At 35.6% G+C, this 21,028-nt stretch overlaps 1 protein-coding gene across 1 annotated transcript; it reads left to right on the top strand.

Annotated features, from left to right (window-relative positions):
* Positions 1 to 1,442: 1,442 nt before the first annotated feature.
* On the top strand, positions 1,443 to 13,350 carry LOC127835405 (metalloreductase STEAP4-like). Its single transcript, XM_052361820.1, has 2 exons — positions 1,443 to 1,656; positions 11,209 to 13,350. The coding sequence occupies exons 1-2, from the start codon at positions 1,623 to 1,625 to the stop codon at positions 12,738 to 12,740; spliced, it is 1,566 nt and encodes a 521-aa protein (XP_052217780.1). The 5' UTR covers positions 1,443 to 1,622; the 3' UTR covers positions 12,741 to 13,350.
* Positions 13,351 to 21,028: the final 7,678 nt, after the last annotated feature.

Here is a 21,028-nt window from a genome sequence, read left to right as displayed (position 1 = left end):
AAATGATCGCTTCATGTAGGGCTGTACTCTCTAAAAAAATATCATAGTTGACAGGAAGGCATGTTTTACACTTTTTACCATTATTCAGGTGTTAGCTTGCGGAGATAATGGTAGGGCATGAATAGGTGTTCACTACTGAATCTCTGAAATATGATACACTTGAAGACTATAGTAAACCATTGCATTAGAAAAGGTTACATTCCACTAAGAAACGGCCGGAAAAAAAAGTTGCAAAAACAGTCGATTTTGATTTGTGTCAAGTTCTTTCTTGCATTGTACATGACATATCTTTTTTATTGCATAAATCGATTCCGCTTAGAATGGCCTTTAAGAAAAGGTATGGTTATGGGGGTCTCTATGTGCAAAATGTTGCATTTATTTTCGCTCAAAGTTGTCGCTTTTACATTGAATTATATTGGAAAACTATTTGGCGTATTATGACCTATAAAATTACTGAGGGTGTATACCATGTACACCGTCAGTTACTACCGGTGTAACGATTAAATCTCAACCGACTACAGGGGTAGTAGTATCGGGTTAATGGAAAATACTCCATGGGCACGTGACCGCTCTAAGCCAATCGGATAAGTTCATTATTGTAGGAGGTAAGATATACACGTATACGATAGTGTCATGTTTTCATATCTATACTATTAATAGGTTTACGATCTTGATGTATTATATTTTTCGATACAATGTACAATATGTTGTTCGAAGGCCATTTGATATTAAAGGGGCCTATTCACAGTTTGATAAAATGTCGATTAAAAAACCACTGCCTTAGATGCAAAAAGTAATGCAAACATTGCGTTTTAACAATCGAAACGACACTCCTCACTACGATTTTTTTTTAAATATTGGTTTTAATAATAAAGCGTTTATAACGCTTTTCCTCAAAATTAAAGTCAGTGTGACGCAGTAGTAAAACCTTAGATTTTGTGTCCAGAGGTCTCGGGTAGGAATTTTAAGTCATCTTTTTCATGCTATTAAAGTTAGTTTAAACTTTTCAAAACATGATACATTTGTAGTATACACAATAAATGGCTTTTATTTTTTAAATACGAAAATATGTGAACAAGTCGCTTAAATGTGAGATTTTTACAAAGCGTGTCATATTATAAGTCTGATACTCACTTGCCACAACAACATCTTGTTTAGCATATTTGATTTCTTAAATGCAAGTGGTTTTTGGATAATGTGTTTGAACGCCGAGTCTTAGGCAATGCTAATGATTTTTCATCTACGCCCACATTGGAACATATTGCGTAAATATTTGAATAAATAAATGGAAACAGAGATGTTAAACGTGTTGTTTCTAGCACATGTAAACTTAATTGATTTACATTTTTAACGGAGATTTTTTTTAAAGGCAAAACGTACGAAATAAAGATTAAATTGGTTCAACAAATAAAAACGCAACACGTATCAATGAAGACGATAGTTACTTTAGGTAATACAACATTAAACATCCGGTGATCATTCTGCCATAAAATCGTGGTCTGATTGCGAGTATATAAGTCCATACTCAACAAGTCAAAAACAGAAGACCTCAAAGTGTAGATTAAATACTTAATATAACACTAGATAAATAGCTGTGTTAGGGATTGCCGGTAATACGAATAATGCTCGAACAGTTGGAAAACATGGATTCTAGCGGTATGTTAGATTACTTATTCAAATAATACGTGTAAATAGTGATACACATTATATATTTATATATTTATATTACATACATTAAATTATGAAAGTATTATAAATTATTAATAAATAAAAAAATAATATTAAAAAAACAATAATAATAATATTAATAATAATAATAATAATCATTATCATCATCATCATCATAATAATCGTCATCATCGTCGTCGTCGTCATCATCATCATCATCATCATCATCATCATCATCATCATCATCATCAGCATCATCATCATCATCATCATCATCATCATCATCATCATCATCATCATCATCATCATCATCATCATCATCATCATCATCATCATCATCATCATCATCATCATCATCATCATCATCATCATCATCATCATCATCATCATAATCATCATCATCATCATCATCATCATCATCATCATCATCATCATCATCATCATCATCATCATCATCATCATCATCATCATCATCATCATCATCATCATCACCACCACCACCATCATCATCATCATCATCATCATCATCATCATCATCATCATCATCATCATCATCATCATCATCATCATCATCATCATCATCATAATCATCATCATCATCATCATCATCATCATCATCATCATCATCATCATCATCATCATCATCACCACCACCATCATTATCATCATCATCATTATCATCATCATCATTATCATAATAATAATAATAATAATAATAATAATAATAATAATAATAATAATAATAATAATGATAATAATAATAATAATAATAATGATAATTAAAAAAATATAAATATAATAGATTAAAACACTTATTTGATTTATACGTTTTTAACAATTGTTCTCATTATAAATTATTATAAAACACTAGTATTTTAAACATTAAACGTGTTATGTAATGATGAAGATAATCGTGTGGGCTTTGATCATTTGATATTTTGTTTAATGATCATTTGCCTGAAAATTGATTACATATATAGGAATTTCACTTGTAGCGTTTTATAATCTGTTTTAAATATGACTGGGTTCAACAAAACTGCTTTTATTATAAGTTTTCCGTCTCGGTTACAGTTTCTTAATCGATTAAAATATTCTAAGCTTAATTTCCTTACACGTACTTTCAGTAAGATACATTGAAGCTATACAAACAGACTTATTGGCCAAAATTACACCACTTATCTACTAATATAACTGATAGTATTCTGTCTGAAATCTTTTACATAACTGTTAGTAATATTTCATGTTCATAGCAACAATAAGTGAATACGATAATTAAATGAAACATCTATGCTTTTTGAGGTTTCTCTTGGATAAATGCCTGCTTATCGACCTGCCTGATACTTTTCGCGATTTTTATCACTGGTCAGACGCATATTCAAAGCCTTGGCCTTTTGTTAAGTGCATACATAATAAATCGATACATCGAATTAAAACTTTGTCGAGAAGGCTTCATTTTAAGGTGACTGCTTGGGGCCTTATGCAAAGAATTATCGCATAGTTCTTATCGACAACAATTCACACATCAAACAAAATGTCATCTTTTAGGTGATAATTTCGTTTCCCGTTGGTAAAACATATTTGCTTAAAGAAAAAAACACCCAAGGCAAAATTCAAACTGTGCATTTCTTACGACTTTTACTTACAAAACATAACCATTTCAGACCTTTGATTGCAGTTGTATTCTGAAAATATTTATGTAAACGTTCAATCATTTTTTTCAATATTCTGTTACAGAAACCACATAAAACGCGGATCTTTAAGCCATAAGATAAAACATACTTCAAAGTTATTCGTTTATATCGTAATAAAGTTATATCGTATAGTCAATAAAATACGTAATATTACTGATGGTTCGAAGATAAAAGGATACTTAGAGAGGTTTTAGTGAATTATACTGCATACCCTATTATCATAAATGTTCAAACAAAACAGAAAAATAACAAATAAAAAGCAAGAGGTATTGTTCTTGCTGTCGGACGATGCAATGGTGTTTATTTGCATGATATTTGGTGTCATAAATATGACGCCATGACAATTACAAAATTGTCGATGTAATGCTATAGTAGAAAAAATGGTTTTCGCTTATTAATGTATTGTTTTCATTTTTTAGACGTAGCTTCAACATGTTTTGAGTCGTTAGACCTAGATTTCATGCGATACGACTCTTCATTGGGGACATTTACTTCATACCCGTAGCCAGGGGGGGGGGGGGGGGGGGGGGGGGGATGCGTTGGATGCGTTCGCACCCGGTATTTTGACGAGTAAAAAAAATTGTACTATAAGTTGCAGCCAACTTTATTCGATGCAAAAACGGTTATATATCTTTTCCCCGGAATCCAGTGAGTCTTCGTATTTAAGCGTTACAATAACGTTGAAAAAATAGGCTACCGCCTGGTCACCATATAATTAATTTCTCGATGAAGTCATTGCCAAGATAGCTCTGTCGGACCGTATTTGGTACAAAAACGAATATGGTACATTTGTACCATATTCGGCCGAATATGGTACAAATGTACCATACTCGGACCGAAGATGGTACAATTTTCGACCGAATATGGTACAAACATTGTACCATATTCGGTTGGAATAAGTTTTTCTATGCTCGCCAAAACGTATTTGGTACATACCAAAAAAACTCATAAAAATGAAAATGGCCTACGTATATGGTACATAAATTATGTATTTCTTAATAAATGAAATAGTCTGCCGATGTGTAAACTTTTTTTCAAACTCAAATACATTGTATTAACCTAATATTGGAAGTGACAAAAGTATCATCATCATCATCATCATCATCATCATCATCGTCGTCGTCGTCGTCGTCGTCGTCGTAACTAGCAGTAACAGAAACAGCTAACCTAACCACACTTTACATGGATTTTGCTGGTTGTATAACTGTTTCGCCGGCTAGCTCAGTCGGTTGCGCGTCAGATTGGCACGCAGGCGGCCTGGGTTCGATTCCCGGGCGGGCCAGATACTTCCGTGGAGATCATTAATAGCAATTTTCAAATTTTTAAAACTTTTTTTTTCGAAAGTGTATTTTCACCAAAATCCGATTTAAGAGATTTTGAGCTCTTTTAAATGAATATATCTCTCCAAAAATAAGGATGTTTGACTGGCTGCTTTAGACAGGTGTGACTGTATTCCTAAACATTACTTTGTAAAGTTGATTTGTCGTTCCGACGTCATATTGCTGAGAAGCCGACAAAGCTTTGAAGTTTCCGATTTTTTCTTTGATAACGTGCCGCTTTAAAAAGGCGGGAATTTTGCACACGAGTCTTACTCAGAAGTCAGTAACCATATTTGACTTGGCGGTCGGCAAGAAAAGTTGTGATTTTCGACTAGAAAGAATTGAAATCCAAACTTTCTTCAAACTTCAAAAGAATTCTTGACAGTAAGTACTGTACATAATTTTAATTTTCAGTTGTCTTAATATGCATTGATGTTTTAACATGCATTGATTTTTATGTTTTATGCCCCCCCCCCTCAGAGTGCATTTGCAGTTGTCCGTCCGTCTATCCAATTGTCCGTGGCATTCCTTCCGGGTGCGTAACTCCTAAACTGCTAAAATATTTAAGCTACAGTCATTTTTTCGAAAGTGTATTTTCCACCAAAATCAGATCGAGCTCCTGTAATCTGTAGATTTGAACATTTTAAATTTTATGGAGTTTATAGGTCTTTGACCTTCGAACCCTGCCTAGTCGTGACTTCTGGTGAGCGACCTAGGCCCCCAGGGCCCCTTCTTTATATCCCTTCCATCCACGTAGCATTGGTTTCTACAGACCGTTTGTCCGTTGACCGCCATAAGTTTGCCCGCTATTTTTCCCCTGAATTTGAATTCGGTTGGATTTCAATGAAACTTTACATGAAGTACTTGCTACTTTCATTGCGCATATTGCCCGGAAGTTCGGATTGTAAATTTTAGCGGAGCTATCAGACGAGTGATTTTAGCTCAGCTCATGTCGTGAGACATTCGTTTTCGACACGCGGTGTTCAATACAAGCTCTATTAACTAATGAAGTATAAATGTATAATAACTTATTATATTATTTCAGATGAAGGAAGCAATTAGGAGAAAAAGGAAGCAATTAGGGTGCTTGCCCAGGTCGAAGTACGACATTATTGTCAGATGTTTAAACGGATCGTTCGATGTCCCTGTGAAGAAACGGACACCTGAAGAGAATAATTGTTTGGCCATGATTAGAAAACGTAAGGACTTCGAGCTTGGTGACCGGGGTTCTTTATTGTGTGGCGGAAAGCAAGTCCTTGTGAAAGAAGATCTTCCTAGATTTGTTGAGAAGATGTTCATGGAAAACAAAGGATGTGGAGCAAGGGTTATTTACAACAAACTGAAAGTAAATTACACGGGGTTCTCGGAACAAGCTATCCTTGAAATACTGTACAATAGCAAGTATTACGATGAGAAGTATCCGAGATTTACAAACAAGCCAAAGCCAAAGACAATTACAGAAGAGGAACCAGGCAAAAGATGGCAGATTGACATAATTAACATGAAAAATCAAAGTGTTAGCTACAAGGGGTCCACATACAGTTATATTCTACAAGTCGTGGACGTTTATTCTAGGTACGTTATGCCAAAACCCCTGAAAACGAAGAGTTCGCGTGAAGTTGCAAAGGCATTAGAGGACGTGTTGATGGTTAACCTTGCCCCTGACATCATCCAATGTGACAACGGACTGGAATTTAAAGGCCCTAGTATGAAACTTTTGTTGAACAAGTACAACATCAAAATGATCAATAGTAGGCCGTATCATCCTCAATCACAGGGCAAGTGTGAAAGGTCAAACAGTGTTATAAAGGCCAAGATTCTATTTGCAACAAAAAGTAAACGTGGATTTAACTGGGTCGAAGGGCTTCAAGATTTAGCCTATGCCATAAACACAAGTTTCAAACGAGTTCTTGGGGGTCTCACGCCCTTTGAAGCCTACTACGGAAGAAGTCATGTTTTTGCCAAAGAACGTCATAGTTCTCGTGAAATAAAGAAAACCATACGGCGAGCAAATAAAAAGGCTTACAGGTCGCTGTTGAAAAACGCAACTTCCCCAAGCAAGTACAAAGTAGGAGAGACAGTATTAATTCGCTATCCCTTTCGAAAATCCAGGGTGCCAACCAAAAGATATGTTATCGAAGGCAAGGTAGAAAAAGTAAAACGAAATGGTGTTTATATCGTGTCATTTCAAGTACCGAACAAACCCGAACTTGGATTCGTAAGCAAATCGGTTGGGGTCGAAAACATGACTAGCCTAACTGTTGCGTTAGAGAAACAACGAAAAATTAAAAAACATTCATTAAAACAGAACCGCTCAGAGAAACAAAATCACAGAACTAAGTACTATCATGTTTTAACACACCATGAAAATCTGCAGTTGTTGGATGGGGTGAATATTGCCATGGACCCAAATCCGGATGGAAATTGTCAATTTGCTGCTATATCGCATCAACTTGGTAAAATTGGTATATACAAAGACGTAGATGCTTTACGTAAGGAGTCCATCACATTGTAGAAAACAGATATTTCTATGAAACTTTTGTCTATGATGAAACATTTGATGAATACGTTAAGAATATGTCTAAGAATGGGACATACGGCGACAACCTCACGCTCATTGCACTTATGAGAGAATATAATTTGCAGTGCCTGGTAGTTTCTACCCGAGGACTAGAACACTCATCAATTGTGTCAGCAGATGGAAAATTCGATGGTGATGTTGGAACAATTGCATTGGGGTATTTCCCAGAAGGATTTGGCATGCATTACGTTAGTATCCGTATCAATCAACGCGTGTACAAGGACATAATATCACGCTTAGAACAGTCGTATGACAACGGTGACTCTGGCGACAGCGCTGCGTCTGGCGACAACGCTGCGTCAGGCGACAACGCTGCGTCTGGCGACAACGGTGACTCTGGCGACAACGGTGACTCCGGCGACACCGCTGCGTCTGGCGACAACACTGCATCTGGCGACAACGCTGCGTCTGTAGACAACGGTGACTCTTGCGACAACGGTGACTCCGGCGACAACGGTGACTCCAGCGACAACGGTGACTCTGGCGACAACGGTGACTCCGGCGACACCGCTGCGTCTGGCGACAACACTGCATCTGGCGACAACGCTGCGTCTGGCGACAACGGTGACTCTTGCGACAACGGTGACTCCGGCGACAACGCTGCGTCTGGCGACAACGGTGACTCCGGCGACAACGCTGCGTCTGGCGACAACACTGCATCTGGCGACAACGCTGCGTCTGGCGACAACGGTGACTCTTGCGACAACGGTGACTCCGGCGACAACGGTGACTCCAGCGACAACGGTGACTCCGGCGACAACGGTGACTCCGGCGACAACGCTGCGTCTGGCGACAACGGTGACTCCGGCGACAACGGTGACTCTGGCGACAACGGTGACGTCTCTGTGTGTTCAGCCCTGAAAGAGCTTCAAGATATGAGTAACAATAGGAGGGCACAGAAGCGAACGACTTTTCCATTTCTGATGTTACCACTTCACATTCAAGTTGAAATTTTTAAGTTCTGCATACAACCAAACCCGTCAATCCAGTTTGTGTTGGCGAAGGTCGGCAAACCCTTTAGAGATTTAATAAGGTCAATGAGTTTGCAAACACCTAGAATTTACATTCGGCCGGATATTGGACTAGATACTAGTAACAGAAATCCTGTTAGCGTTCGTTTCCTATTAACAAGAGCGGGCAGAAACAGCGGTCTTATTTCGGCAATAAAAGAAATCATCAAGGGGCCAAAATGGGCAAACGCATGGCTGCGTTTGCGTGTTAGTGGAATCGGTTGGTATGATATCATAGATGTCATGTACAGACATTACAGGTGAAATATACATGTATATCGGTGTTTGGAAACCTGTTCTGTTATTTTTGTGATTGATGATTATGTTCTTCTACCGGAAATTTGTTGTCATTTGCTCATTTACTGGTAACTTTTTACGAAGCACATTTGGGATATTTTGGCTGCTACTAAAATGAATGTATATATGTATATTATGTCTTGTCAAAATGCTACAGTTGGATTAAAATTTAAATGCTGTTCTATGTTCTTCAATATTACTTTGAAAAATCCTGTCAGTATACCAATAAATGAAAAAAGTACAAGTTTGTTGAATCTCTTGAATGAAACAAATTATAAAATACAAAATGTAAAATGAATATGTGATGATGATGATGACAAAACATTTGTGATGATGATGATGGTAAAAAAATTGTGATGATGATGGTGGTGGTGATGATGATGACAGTGGTTATGATGATTGGGGTTTGATGATTGTGGTGATGATGATGATGATGATGATAATGATGATGATGATGATGAAAACAAACGTTTTGGGATGATGATGACAGCGATGTTTATCGGACGATGATGATGGTTATAATGATGATGATAAGTTTTTAGATGATGATGACGGCGATGTTTATCGGCCGACGATGATGATAATGATGATGATGATAACAAAATATTTGTGATGATGATGATGGCGATGTTTATTGGCCGATGATGATGATGATATTCTCATCGTCGTCATCATCATCACAACATCCTCATTATCGACCGAAAACATCGCTGTCATTATCATCACAAAAAAAACTTTTGTGATCACCATTACGATCATGATAATGGATATGATGATGTTGGTTTTGATGGTGATGATGATGGTGGTGTTGGTAAAGATAACAACGATGATGATCATTGGGGTGTTGATAATTGATGTGATGATGATGATGATGATGATGATGATGATGATGATGATGATGATGAGATAACGATGATGATGATGATGATGATGATGATGAGATAACGATGATGATGATGATGATGATTACGATGATGAGTGTGTATCATATTCGGAACGAATGTGGTACATTTTTCATCCGAATATGGTACAAGTTTGTACCATATTCGGTCAGGCATTTTACCCCAAAACTGCAGATACGTATATGGTACAATTAGACAGTTGTACCATATTCGGCCGAATATGGTACAAACTTGTACATATTCGTTTTTGTACCAAATACGGTCCGACATAGCTCCACATTCACAACTTTGCACAATGTTTTATTTATGTCAAACTTGAAACTAGGAAATACGTCCTATCTTAAACAGTTGATAAAATGAATTTAAAAAGGTTATAACATATGACAAGGTGGACGTTAACGTTTAATGTCCCCTAAACTGTGACGGATTTTAAGCAAATACGTTCATCTTTTTGTTAAGGACTTTGATGCCATAGGGCCAGCAGTTTGTGGTTATAGGATCTTTATGAAGCCTTATTTTTTATATCTTTCTGAAATTCGTTTAGAAATAGATAACTTATTGGTTAAAAATAAAAAAAAATAAAGTAACCAGTTATACCATTTTGATTTCTGTTTAGTATTGATGCAGATCAAAGAACACCCAGTTTTTGTTGAACAATGCAATATTAGCACGTTAAGAGCAATGCTAGGCCTCTGGTACTATCCATAGCAGCAGAAAAACAATTGTTTTGCAAAAAGTCAAATATTTCCTTTTAGTTTGCTTGATTTTAAAATACACCAATTTTATCAAGATTCCAAGATTCCGATAAATAATGATTCTTAATATCGTTCTTATTGTTGATTTTACATTCTATAAATGTGTTGTTAAATATGTAAACAAAGTGTCATACTAGTGTCGGGTTAAACACCGTATACAATAGTGTATTTCCGTGACTGATCGAAAAATATGGTTTTTGATAACCGGTAGTGGGAAATTCATGTATGTTATATCATATTCATGTCCATCAGTCACTGAGTGTGGTCAATTAAAGTGAAATTTAATATAAAAATGCTCTATAACTTCAGTCTCTAAATACATATAAAAAGTCACCAAAATGCAGGATTTTACGTTTCATTTTCAAAATTTTCTAGGAAAAATTCGCACACCCCTTTTCAAAACCCTGCATACGGGCCTGCACTTCCACTAGAAATAAGACATGTTTCATGTTTAATGGAATGCATACTAACAAATACCATGAAATGTGTGCGGCTAACTGCTGGGAATTAGAAATAAAACACTTGTTCACATAAGAAGTAAAAGTATAGTTTAAAACATGTTATCGGCATATATTCTTGAACTAAACATATTTATGAAAAACAAGCTAATGAGGTATGTAATTATCCGCATGATTAATTCATCCATATGAAAAAATAATTATGTGTGTCGCGTGATGCAAAAATGGGTCTTAAGCCATATGCGACGATATTAGCTCCAGACCAGCCTGGGCAGTACCATTCGTGGTCTCAATAGTAGCCTCTGATCAATATATAACAGAAAGTGACACGTCGTTTGTTTGGCCTCTTATCAAATATGGCTGACGAACTATACAGCCAAAATAAGGTATCTCAACATGATAGTTTGTGTTTTAGGCAATCAGACGAAGCAGGTGTGAACGGATTGGTATGCTACATTTATTACTAATATTTTATCGTAAATGTGTAATATATATCATTATTCCATACTTTTCATTAATAATTTCAGAGATGTCGAGAAAGGAACAAAGACGTCGCGTTGGTATACTGGGAACCGGGGACTTCTCTAGGGCGCTAGCAAAACGACTCTTATTTTCCGGATATGACGTCATATTGGGAAGCAGGAAACCGGAAAAGAAAGCGATGTCCGCTATTGACCAATGTTTGTGCAATGTTCAACTTCTATCCGTCGAAGAGTGCATCAAAAGCGCATCAATCATTTTCCTGGCAGTCCATTTCGATAATGTCAAGGAGCTTCTGACAGAACACGTCGTGAAACTCGAAGGAAAGATTCTAATCGACGTCTCCAATAGAGAAAGGCCAAGCAGCGTTACGTCGAACGCGGAGCTCGTCCAGAAAATGGTTCCCAGATGCAAGGTTGTCAAGGCGTTCAACGTCATTTCCGCTTATGCGATGGAGAACGACTACAACTCGAGCAGTAAACAGGTCTTTATTTCTAGCAACAGCGAGGAGGCGCGAGATAAGGTGGCCAATATTGCCAAGGACATGAACTTCCGACCTGTGGATTTTGGAGGACTGTTCGCTGCTCGGAGAATCGAGAAACACCCACTGAGACTTTTTCCGGAGTGGAGAGGCCCACTTGGCTTTGCAGTTGGCGTGTTCAACGTTTGGCTACTTTTTCTCATATATATCTACTATATTGCAGACTCCTTGTACAAATGGGAGCAGCTGTTCGTCAAAGTGCTCAACAAAGCATTTTGCTTGACAGGCATAACGACGTTGTCAGTAACATACTTGGCCAGCAGTTTTGCGACCGTTTTCCAAATTTACTACGGTACAAAGCATATACGTTTCTCGCGGTGGCTAGATAAATGGCTGAAGAATCGGAAGCAACTAGGTCTCATATCTTTCGCGCTGATATCAATTCACGTGATCATGTCAGTACTCACCATGTCTCCAACGTACTTTAGCTCCTGGTACCCCAGCACTGCAATCACCGTTCCTGCAAATCTCACTGCGCCATTTCAGTTAAAACAGGGCATGTGGATGAACTGGAAAGGAGAGGCGGCTTGCTTGGTTGGTATCATAGCCTACGTTGTACTTTGTTGTATCTGTGCCACTACGTTTCCGTCCGTCACGGACACGTTAAACTGGCGAGAGTGGAGGTTCGTGCAGTCTAAGATGGGACATGCTGCTTTATTGCTTTCTGTCGGACATGTTCTGGTTATGGGGCTACCCGAATGGCTGTCGAAGCCCCAAATCATTTTCAAATCTATCACATTCATGTGTTCAATTTTACCATGGATAACATTATTACTGAAGCTTTTATTTTCTCTTCCTTGTGTTGACCGGTACGTGATGAAGTTACGCAAAGGTTGGGAGAGACACGAGGACAAATGCAAAGCGGACTGTGTTCGACCCGTAAAACACGAGGGTTATGTTGCTATTGACATGAACGCGGGAAAGCGGATGTCGTGCCAGGATGCGTGCGCATGCCCTGATGACAAGATACCGATGATGAACATTGGGGGCTCGGATTGTGCTTGTGCTAGTGATGACCTTGTATTGAACGTTCCCTAGGTTTTAATTGGAATGTTCTAGAAAAGGGACAACAATGTAATATAATCAAATGCCCATTTAAATAAGGTTTTAAAAGATGAAAACCAAACGGTGCTTAATGTATATATGTATATATATCAACTATAAAATAGTTGGACCACCGTGTGATAATGACCGTGTGAAATTAACATTTGTATTGTTAAAAGAAGATATTCTTCCGGAAAAAATGTAAACAATTAACGATGTATAATGTTACAATAATAATTGTATAAAACAACCTTTTTAACAAATTAAAACAATCGTATATGGTGCGTTGTTTTATTTGCGTACACTTTCTTTGCTTTGAAACTTTGTCGATGCTTCTAGAACGAAGGGTTAACATATAAAATACCTTTACAAACTGTTGATCATTTATACACAATTGTTCCAATTTACAGAGCAAGCGAGCTGATTTTCGTACATTGATATATAAAAGTTCACTACATCATGTGTTCGTTTACTGGGAATGCCGCCCCAATAAAACGTGGCAAGTTTCTCATATTCCAAACCTCATGTATTGTTATTGTTTGAACATCATTATTCAAAACCGGACGGTTAAAACAGAAAAGTCATATTTATATTGAGCCAGAACCACTTAACAATTCAAAAAAATCAATGTGTGTGTGTGTGTGTGTTGAAAAATTGCACTTTTATTAGACTGTATATATGCAAACGTTGAAGTGCTTTTCCAAATTTAAGAAATAGTACGCAAATAAGGGTTCATAATGTAAATCAGGGGTTTTGCTGTAGATCAAGAGGGTTACCATTCATGACGAATATGCGAAAAGTATTTATTTATTTTTAAATAATTGTCTCCAAAATACTGTACGCAAATCTTTTGGAGGTCAAATGCATATGGCCAAACGCAAGGGACCAAAACAAAGGCGGTCAGGGTCTGTCAGATATAAATATTGGTTTATAAGCGACGAATAGGCTAGATTGTAAAACTTTAGACCAGTTTGCAAAAGTTACATTCGAGTAATGTATAGCTAGATTCTCTCAATGTATAAAGTTGTTTTACTCGAATGAATGCTTTACACTTTAAGACATTGTTCTGGTTTATCTTTTGGAGATATTGATGGGGTAAACATATGTCTTCAATATTAAGTCACTGAACTAAGATAAAATTAGAGACTATAGTAAAACATTGGGCTAAATCGGATTACATTCCATTAATAAATGGACGATAAAAGGTGCAAAACAGTCGATTTTGATAAGTGTTGAGTTCTTTCTTGCGTTTATAGGCATTTTGTATTAATGAATTGATTTAAGGTAGAATGCCCTTTGAAACAAATGTATGGTAATGCGGATGCATGTGCAACATGTTACATTTATTTTTTGTTTTAAGGTTTCGCTTTGACCTTGAATTATATAAGGAAAATATTAAGCATATTGTGATCTGTTAGTGTTAGAGACGATGTTTGTACTGCCATTGACTGTCGCCGATTATGATATTGAACAATAAATCAATTAGTACTAGGTTATACCTTCAGCAAGACCATTTATGAGAATTATAATTAAAGACGATGAAAACTAAATAATTATATGATATTGAAAGTACAAAATCAAACTACGACACATGTAACTGTTTATATATGAACGTTTTAATTGGATTTGAGCCATTAGATTTTCAAAAAGTTAACATTTCTGTTTCATATTCATACGTTCATTTATGTGTTGCAATGTCTTTTACATAGTTTTGAAACATTTCATCGATGTATGAATTGATGACATTTGATGATTGTTGTTATGTATGTTGTCTGTCATGTGCAAAAAAATGTTATTATGATATAAAATAAAGCTTCTGATGACTAATGAAGTCTCTTCGTGTACGTTTTATCATTATGACGTTTAAACATGTTAAAATAAAGTTTATCATACCGCTCCATTGATATCTGCATGATATAACGCTATCTGATGTATTTTTTTATATATCAGATCAACTGGAAGATGTTGTATCAGTCAATGTTTGCAGGTAGTTCATATAAACCTGATTCAACTATAAAGTTATCATTTTTGTTAAAATAGAATCTGATTCAACAGGACAAACAATTTGACACCAGGATGTTATATATTTTATACACATAAAGCAACACAAACTGCAAAAAACATATTTTACATGTATTAAGCGCAAGTACCCATGAGGTCATTAGTAACACACCAAACGTCCAAAGTCATATTCATTCCCGCAAAAAATGCAGCGTCGTAGCGATTATTTTTCACTATTTCTTATAAAATGGGGGACGAAGAGGTATCATAACCAGAAAAACAGATTATTGCCTGATTGTTTTGTAAGATAGCAGGTTTGGCACGAATAAAATAACGGCTCGGCAAACCTCGCCATTAATTTTATTCTAAGAGACATACTACACAACCATCAGGCAGTAACCTGTTATTTTCTATATATTATATTAAAGAGATACCGTTTATTAAATTAATATTATTGAAATAATAATGGGATATATACTGGTATAGAATGGTGTCTACGTCGTTATAAAGTGGCGACAACTTTTTGGGAACCAGTAAAACACTTGCAAATATGCGCCTTAGCAGAATGTTTCCTAAATATCTTTCCGTTATTGTCCTCCTGAAGTCAGTAATATACAGGTACTTCAAATATTACTTGATTTGATACATAAGTTAACATAGTATGATCGGTTAACGTGTCATTTATCAATTGGTTGTCGAATATTAAATTTATTCAGATTAAAATGTCATAAATTGAAACTATATACATAGCATGTGATGATCAACATGTGCAATCTTGAAAGGAAAACGTGCGTTCAAAACCAAATTTTCTTCACCTGTTAAACAAAAATAATTAAATGTATGGTCACTATTCCGAAAGACTTCATTATAAGTTAAGTTCAATGTTATTTCTTTCAGACATTAGTGTTTTTTACAAATGTATCTTATTTACATATGATGATCTACGTCGTGTTTTCATTTTGTAAAAGTCATCATCAACAAAAACATTGAAGTCATTTTATTATAAAAACGATTAAACAAAAACGTGGCTTATTTTAGGCAAAGATAAATTGAAAAAAAACATACTCGTTATGTTGCTTAAAAAAAGTTCGGTCCTCTTACCTTTATTAAGGTTGTATTTGACAACCGGATACTCGAAGTTAGAACAAACCACATAACCGGATCTAGGTAAATAACCACGGGGAAGACGACAATGCATAGCTTAGTGTTTTAGTCTTATCAACCTATAAGACTCATTTTTCACAAAGAATAACTGATTTACGAACGTCAAACCACAATATTATATTTTCTAAAATATAATTGGTTATACGCATTGACCAATTGCAAACATAATTTGTTACCCGGACTTCAACTCTTTTTAGGGATAAATCTGAAAATATATTTTTTATTCTAACGGATCTAACTTAATTACATGGATGACTGTACAACATTGCAACGTGTGCTAAACTGTTCTACATTATTACTCATGGCTAGAACACATCGCAATAATAACGCACTAGTTTGCAGTTTTACAAGTGAACATAATACTAACTTTCGTTGAAGCAATCATAATAATCCCAAGCTATGTTCTGGATATGGATATTTATTATTACACTTATTATTTAAGCAAGGGCAGCATTGTTCCTGACAGCATTACGGAATAAATCTAAAAACTACATCTGCGTTTTAATTGTGTGGCATTTCTCTTGTTAACTTTCTTTACGACTCCTCCGCATTGCATATATTCTTCGTTTCTGCTCGGATTTAGACGACTCAAATCAAGACGGTCATACTCGTTTTGCCTACTGGTAGGGCCAGTAGCAGTCCCATCAAATCATGGAATATGAATTTATACCCAAAATTGATTTAATGTAGATTTATTTAAGTAATTACTAAAGATCAACTACTAAAAATAGTACTGATACAAACCTTTCAAAAATGATAATACTCAAATACTCTTTAAAAGGGCATTTTCACAGATGTTGGCATATATATTAAAGTTTGCCATTAAAGGATTTATATTGATAAATGTAAACATTGGATCTAAAAAGCTCCAGTAAAAAACAATAATACAATTTAAGAAAGAAAAAAAGTAACCCTCAACTGGGCTCGAACCACTGACACTTGAAGTAAAAGTCTAATGCTTCGACCACTCGGCCATCCGCGCTCATACAATGTGTGATGAATTCTATGCTGTATATAAGCCATTTTCGTAGTATCACACAATTTAACGACAACAACAAAACTCTCCAAATAATTAAATTGTTTCGCGTTACAACGCTTTATAATTTTCAGGTTTTTAAATCGTCAAAAGATGCATATAATGGATATTTTACAGCAAGGTAAATGTTCAGCATTGCTGGTTCCTCACACATATTATATCTACAACGAAAATTTGCGAATCTGAATTTTTTTTTAATTTGTCAATTCGCCGAAACGTGAAAAGGCCCCTTTATTTGAAATTTCAGTTGCACCACCAGTTGAGAAAACCGGTATTATACAGTGTGGTCCCTTATCTATGGGAAAGAAGAAATCGCAAACCAGTGAAACCCTTAATCAGGTTTCGATAGCACAATAAGACGTTAATTTAGAGACGGCAACCTCTGAATATTACAAATATGACAACATTGATGATATGTACGGATATACGAACTTCTCAATCCACAGGGCACAAACCAGACTGTAGAAGTAATCCAAAATCATGATCAAATATGCAGGAGGAGAAATCCCGTGTAATAAAATGCGTTACTTTATGTACAGGAAGGAACCGATTGCCAAACTGTAAGACTTTGAAAAGGATTTCGATAACATAATAAAGGAAAGGTCAAACTACCCATAAAAGCTTCAGAAGACTGGAACTATAACAACATTGATGACATGTACGAGGACCCTGACATCTTCTAGAGATTAGAATTATGACAACATTGATGACATGTACGAGAACCCTGACAGCCTCTGAAGACTGGAACTATGACGACATTGATGATATGTACGAGGACCCTGACAATTTCTTAAGACTGGAACTATGACAACATTGATGATATGTACGAGGACCGTGAAAACCTCTGAAGACTGGAACAATGACAACATTTATGAGATGTACAAGGTCCCCGACAGCTTCTTACGACTAGAACTATGATAATATTGATGATATGTGCTGACAGCTTCTGAAGACTGGAACTATGACAATATTGATGATATGTACTAGGACCCTGATAGATTCTTAAGACTGTAACTATGACAACATTGATGACATGTGCTGACAGCTTCTGAAGACTGGAACTATGACAATGTTGATGATATGCACGAGGATACGAAGACTACTCACAACTCAAATAGAACAGTCGAACATAATTATAATCATCACTTAAAGATCCTTTATTTCTTGTTACTGACTAATGGCCACACATTTAGACACTGAAAAGAAATCTCATCATCACAGTATAAATCAAACTGAATTAAGAAAGAATAAAAGTAAAAACTCATTTTTATCAAATCCGTCGGTTGCTAGCCATATAAAATGAACTGCATCTTTCCCAGACACGATGAAATGAAACAAACCAGCATCGACAACAATATCTTGTCTTTTAGTAATCAGCTTTAGAAATATAGCATTAACGAGTTTCATCATCAGATCAATTCCATGTAAATCCTGAAAGACGCCGTAATGTTGGATGTCAAAAGCCATATTGTAGTAGTAGTAGTAGAAGTAGTAGTAGTAGTAGTAGTAGTAGTAGTAGTAGTAGTAGTAGTAGTAGTTGTAGTAGTAGTAGTAGTAGTAGTAGTAGTAGTAGTTGTAGTTGTAGTAGTAGTAGTAGTAATAGTAGTAGTAGTAGTAGTAGTAGTAGTAGTAGTAGTAGTAGTAGTAGTAGTAGAAGTAGTAGTAGAAGTAGTAGTAGTAGTAGTAGTAGTAGTAGTAGTAGTAGTAGTAGTAGTAGTAGTAGTAGTAGTAGTAGTAGTAGTAGTAGTAGTAGTAGTAGTAACAGTATTAGAAGTAGTAGTAGTAGTATAAATAGGAGTAGTAGTAGTAGCAGTAGTAGTAGTAGAAGTAGTAGTAGTAGTAGTAGTAGTAGTAGTAGTAGTAGTAGTAGTAGTAGTTGTAGTAGTAGTAGTAGTAGTAGTAGTAGTAGTAGTAGTAGTAGTAGTAGTAGTAGTAGTAGTAGTAGTAGTAGTAGTAGTAGTAGCAGCAGTGGTAGTAGAAGAAGTAGTTGTAGTAGTAGTAGTAGTAGTAGTAGTAGTAATAGTAGTAGTAGTAGTAGCAGCAGCAGCAGCAGCAGTAGCAGAAGCAGTAGCAGTAGAAGTAGTAGTAGTAGTTGTTGTAGTTTATTGCTGTTATGTGTTTATCCATATATAGATACTTATTAATAGTTGTAAGTGAATAAAGCCCTATTTCCTTTTTTGCGGCCGTTCCTAAGAAACGACAAACCGAAGTTAATCTTGTCAACGTTTCTGTGAGTTTCATACCCAATTACGTATTTTATGGTTAAATGTATCTCTATAAAATACTTATTTTACTCATAGTCAAAAGTATATTAGTTATACTCTATATTCTCTAAACCCCACCTGTTCAGTATGGTGACCATTAACTAAACTCACATGGGCGGGAGAGGGGATTGAACCCGGGTCGCCAAGGTGATTAATTCGTTTTTTAACCGGAAAGCCCATTTGACTTTTGACCTGCGTTCGGCGATATGTTTACTTTGTTATGTGTTCTGGGCAATTCCGTTTTTTATCCAATCATCCGACGTGCACTGTCGAAATAAACCACTGTGGAATAAATTTTCCTCTATTTCGGCAGTGCTGAAATATAGCTGTCACGCGCGGCGGAGAATGGTCATATTACTCGGAATCAACTATAAAATAATCATTTTTAGTATAACCGAATCAGATTCAACAAAACAAACAATTTGATACCAAGATGTATTATATTTTTAACACATAATGCAACTCAAAAGCAAAAAACCATTATTTACAAATATTAAGTGTGCTTACTCGTGACGTCATTATTAACACGTCATACGACGCAATGCATGTTCTTTCACGCTAAAGCTGCAGTTGTTTAGTGTGTGTTTTTTTTTTTAATTATTTCTTAAAGATCGGGGATGTAGAGGTATGATAAACAGAAAAACAAGTTAGTTACTGATCGTTTTGTAATGTATTAGGCTCGGCACGATTAAAATAATGAAACAATATTTGCTTAAAATAACTTTGGGATTTTTCGTGTAGTTCGATTTTCCTTTTTTTTTTAAAGAAATAATTAAAGACAGACAGACAGACAAATATTTTATTTGACTTCCACAATGTACATCGTCAACATCACATGTGGTTGGTATTGTTATATGTCAACATGTATATTCGCAGAAAAACAATTGTAACAAACATGAATATATACAAAACAAATGCATATTGAAGTACCGAGGATGAACAATCGGAAAATTACGATTTAACAAAGTCGATCTGTTACTCAACGATTCCTTTACAAATAAACAAAGTTTTATCAGTTCTGACCTATTGGTTGATTGTAGCAATAGTACATTCTTAAAAACAGATGGACTATTATAGTAATATTTTTTAGGTATTTCTTTATTATATCAACATATGTTGAACAAAAACATACAAAATGAAATTCGTCGTCAAAAATATCCGAGACAATACAACAAAGACAATATCTTTCTTGTCTAGCAATAGTGTTTCCATTACATCTACCAGTCTGTATACGAACAGGGTGAACCGATAATCTAAATCGGCATAAATACAATCTTAAATTTTTCGGAACTAAGTCTAGGTAATTCTCATATTCAAGATTTGACTTTGAAGCTCTATAAATGTCTAACATCTAACTTCTAGTGTGCGGTACCAATTTTGTTAATATGCATCTATAATTCTGGATTTTAGAATCAGTTTAAATTGTTTTCATTAATATCATGAACGCTGTTAAAAACATAACTATACCCATAATCATCCAATAATTTCGTGAGGTTATGAATCCAATTTCGGCAGCCTCTGGCGTAATCTAATACTCCATTGTTATATACAGATTTAAGAATTATGTTATCAGAGGCTGCTATTTTTAATCAATATTGTACGATTCGTATGTATCTCTGTATAAAGAGAGGATATCTTCCTAACTCACCGTAAACAAATGCATTACAGGTGTTAGTTTTAACTCTTAAAAGCCTCTTACAGAACTTGAGATGTATCCTTTCTAATTCCTTAGATTTCGTAAAACCCCAAACTTCTGCTGAACAACCTAAAATAAACCGAACGAATGCATCAAATAGTTGACAAAGAATTTTGGGCTT

Source organism: Dreissena polymorpha, chromosome 6 (assembly GCF_020536995.1).
Source record: "Dreissena polymorpha isolate Duluth1 chromosome 6, UMN_Dpol_1.0, whole genome shotgun sequence".
Lineage (NCBI taxonomy): Eukaryota > Metazoa > Mollusca > Bivalvia > Myida > Dreissenidae > Dreissena > Dreissena polymorpha.
Note: the sequence above shows the minus strand (reverse complement) of the source record. Positions and strands in the feature narration are given on the sequence as shown.

Excerpts from the sequence above, each read along its gene's own strand:
- LOC127835405 (XM_052361820.1), top strand. The coding sequence starts at position 1,623 with ATGCTCGAACAGTTGGAAAACATGGATTCTAGCG. Across the intron at positions 1,657-11,208 it reads GGAAAACATGGATTCTAGCG|AGATGTCGAGAAAGGAACAA; the intron begins GTATGTTAGATT and ends TAATAATTTCAG.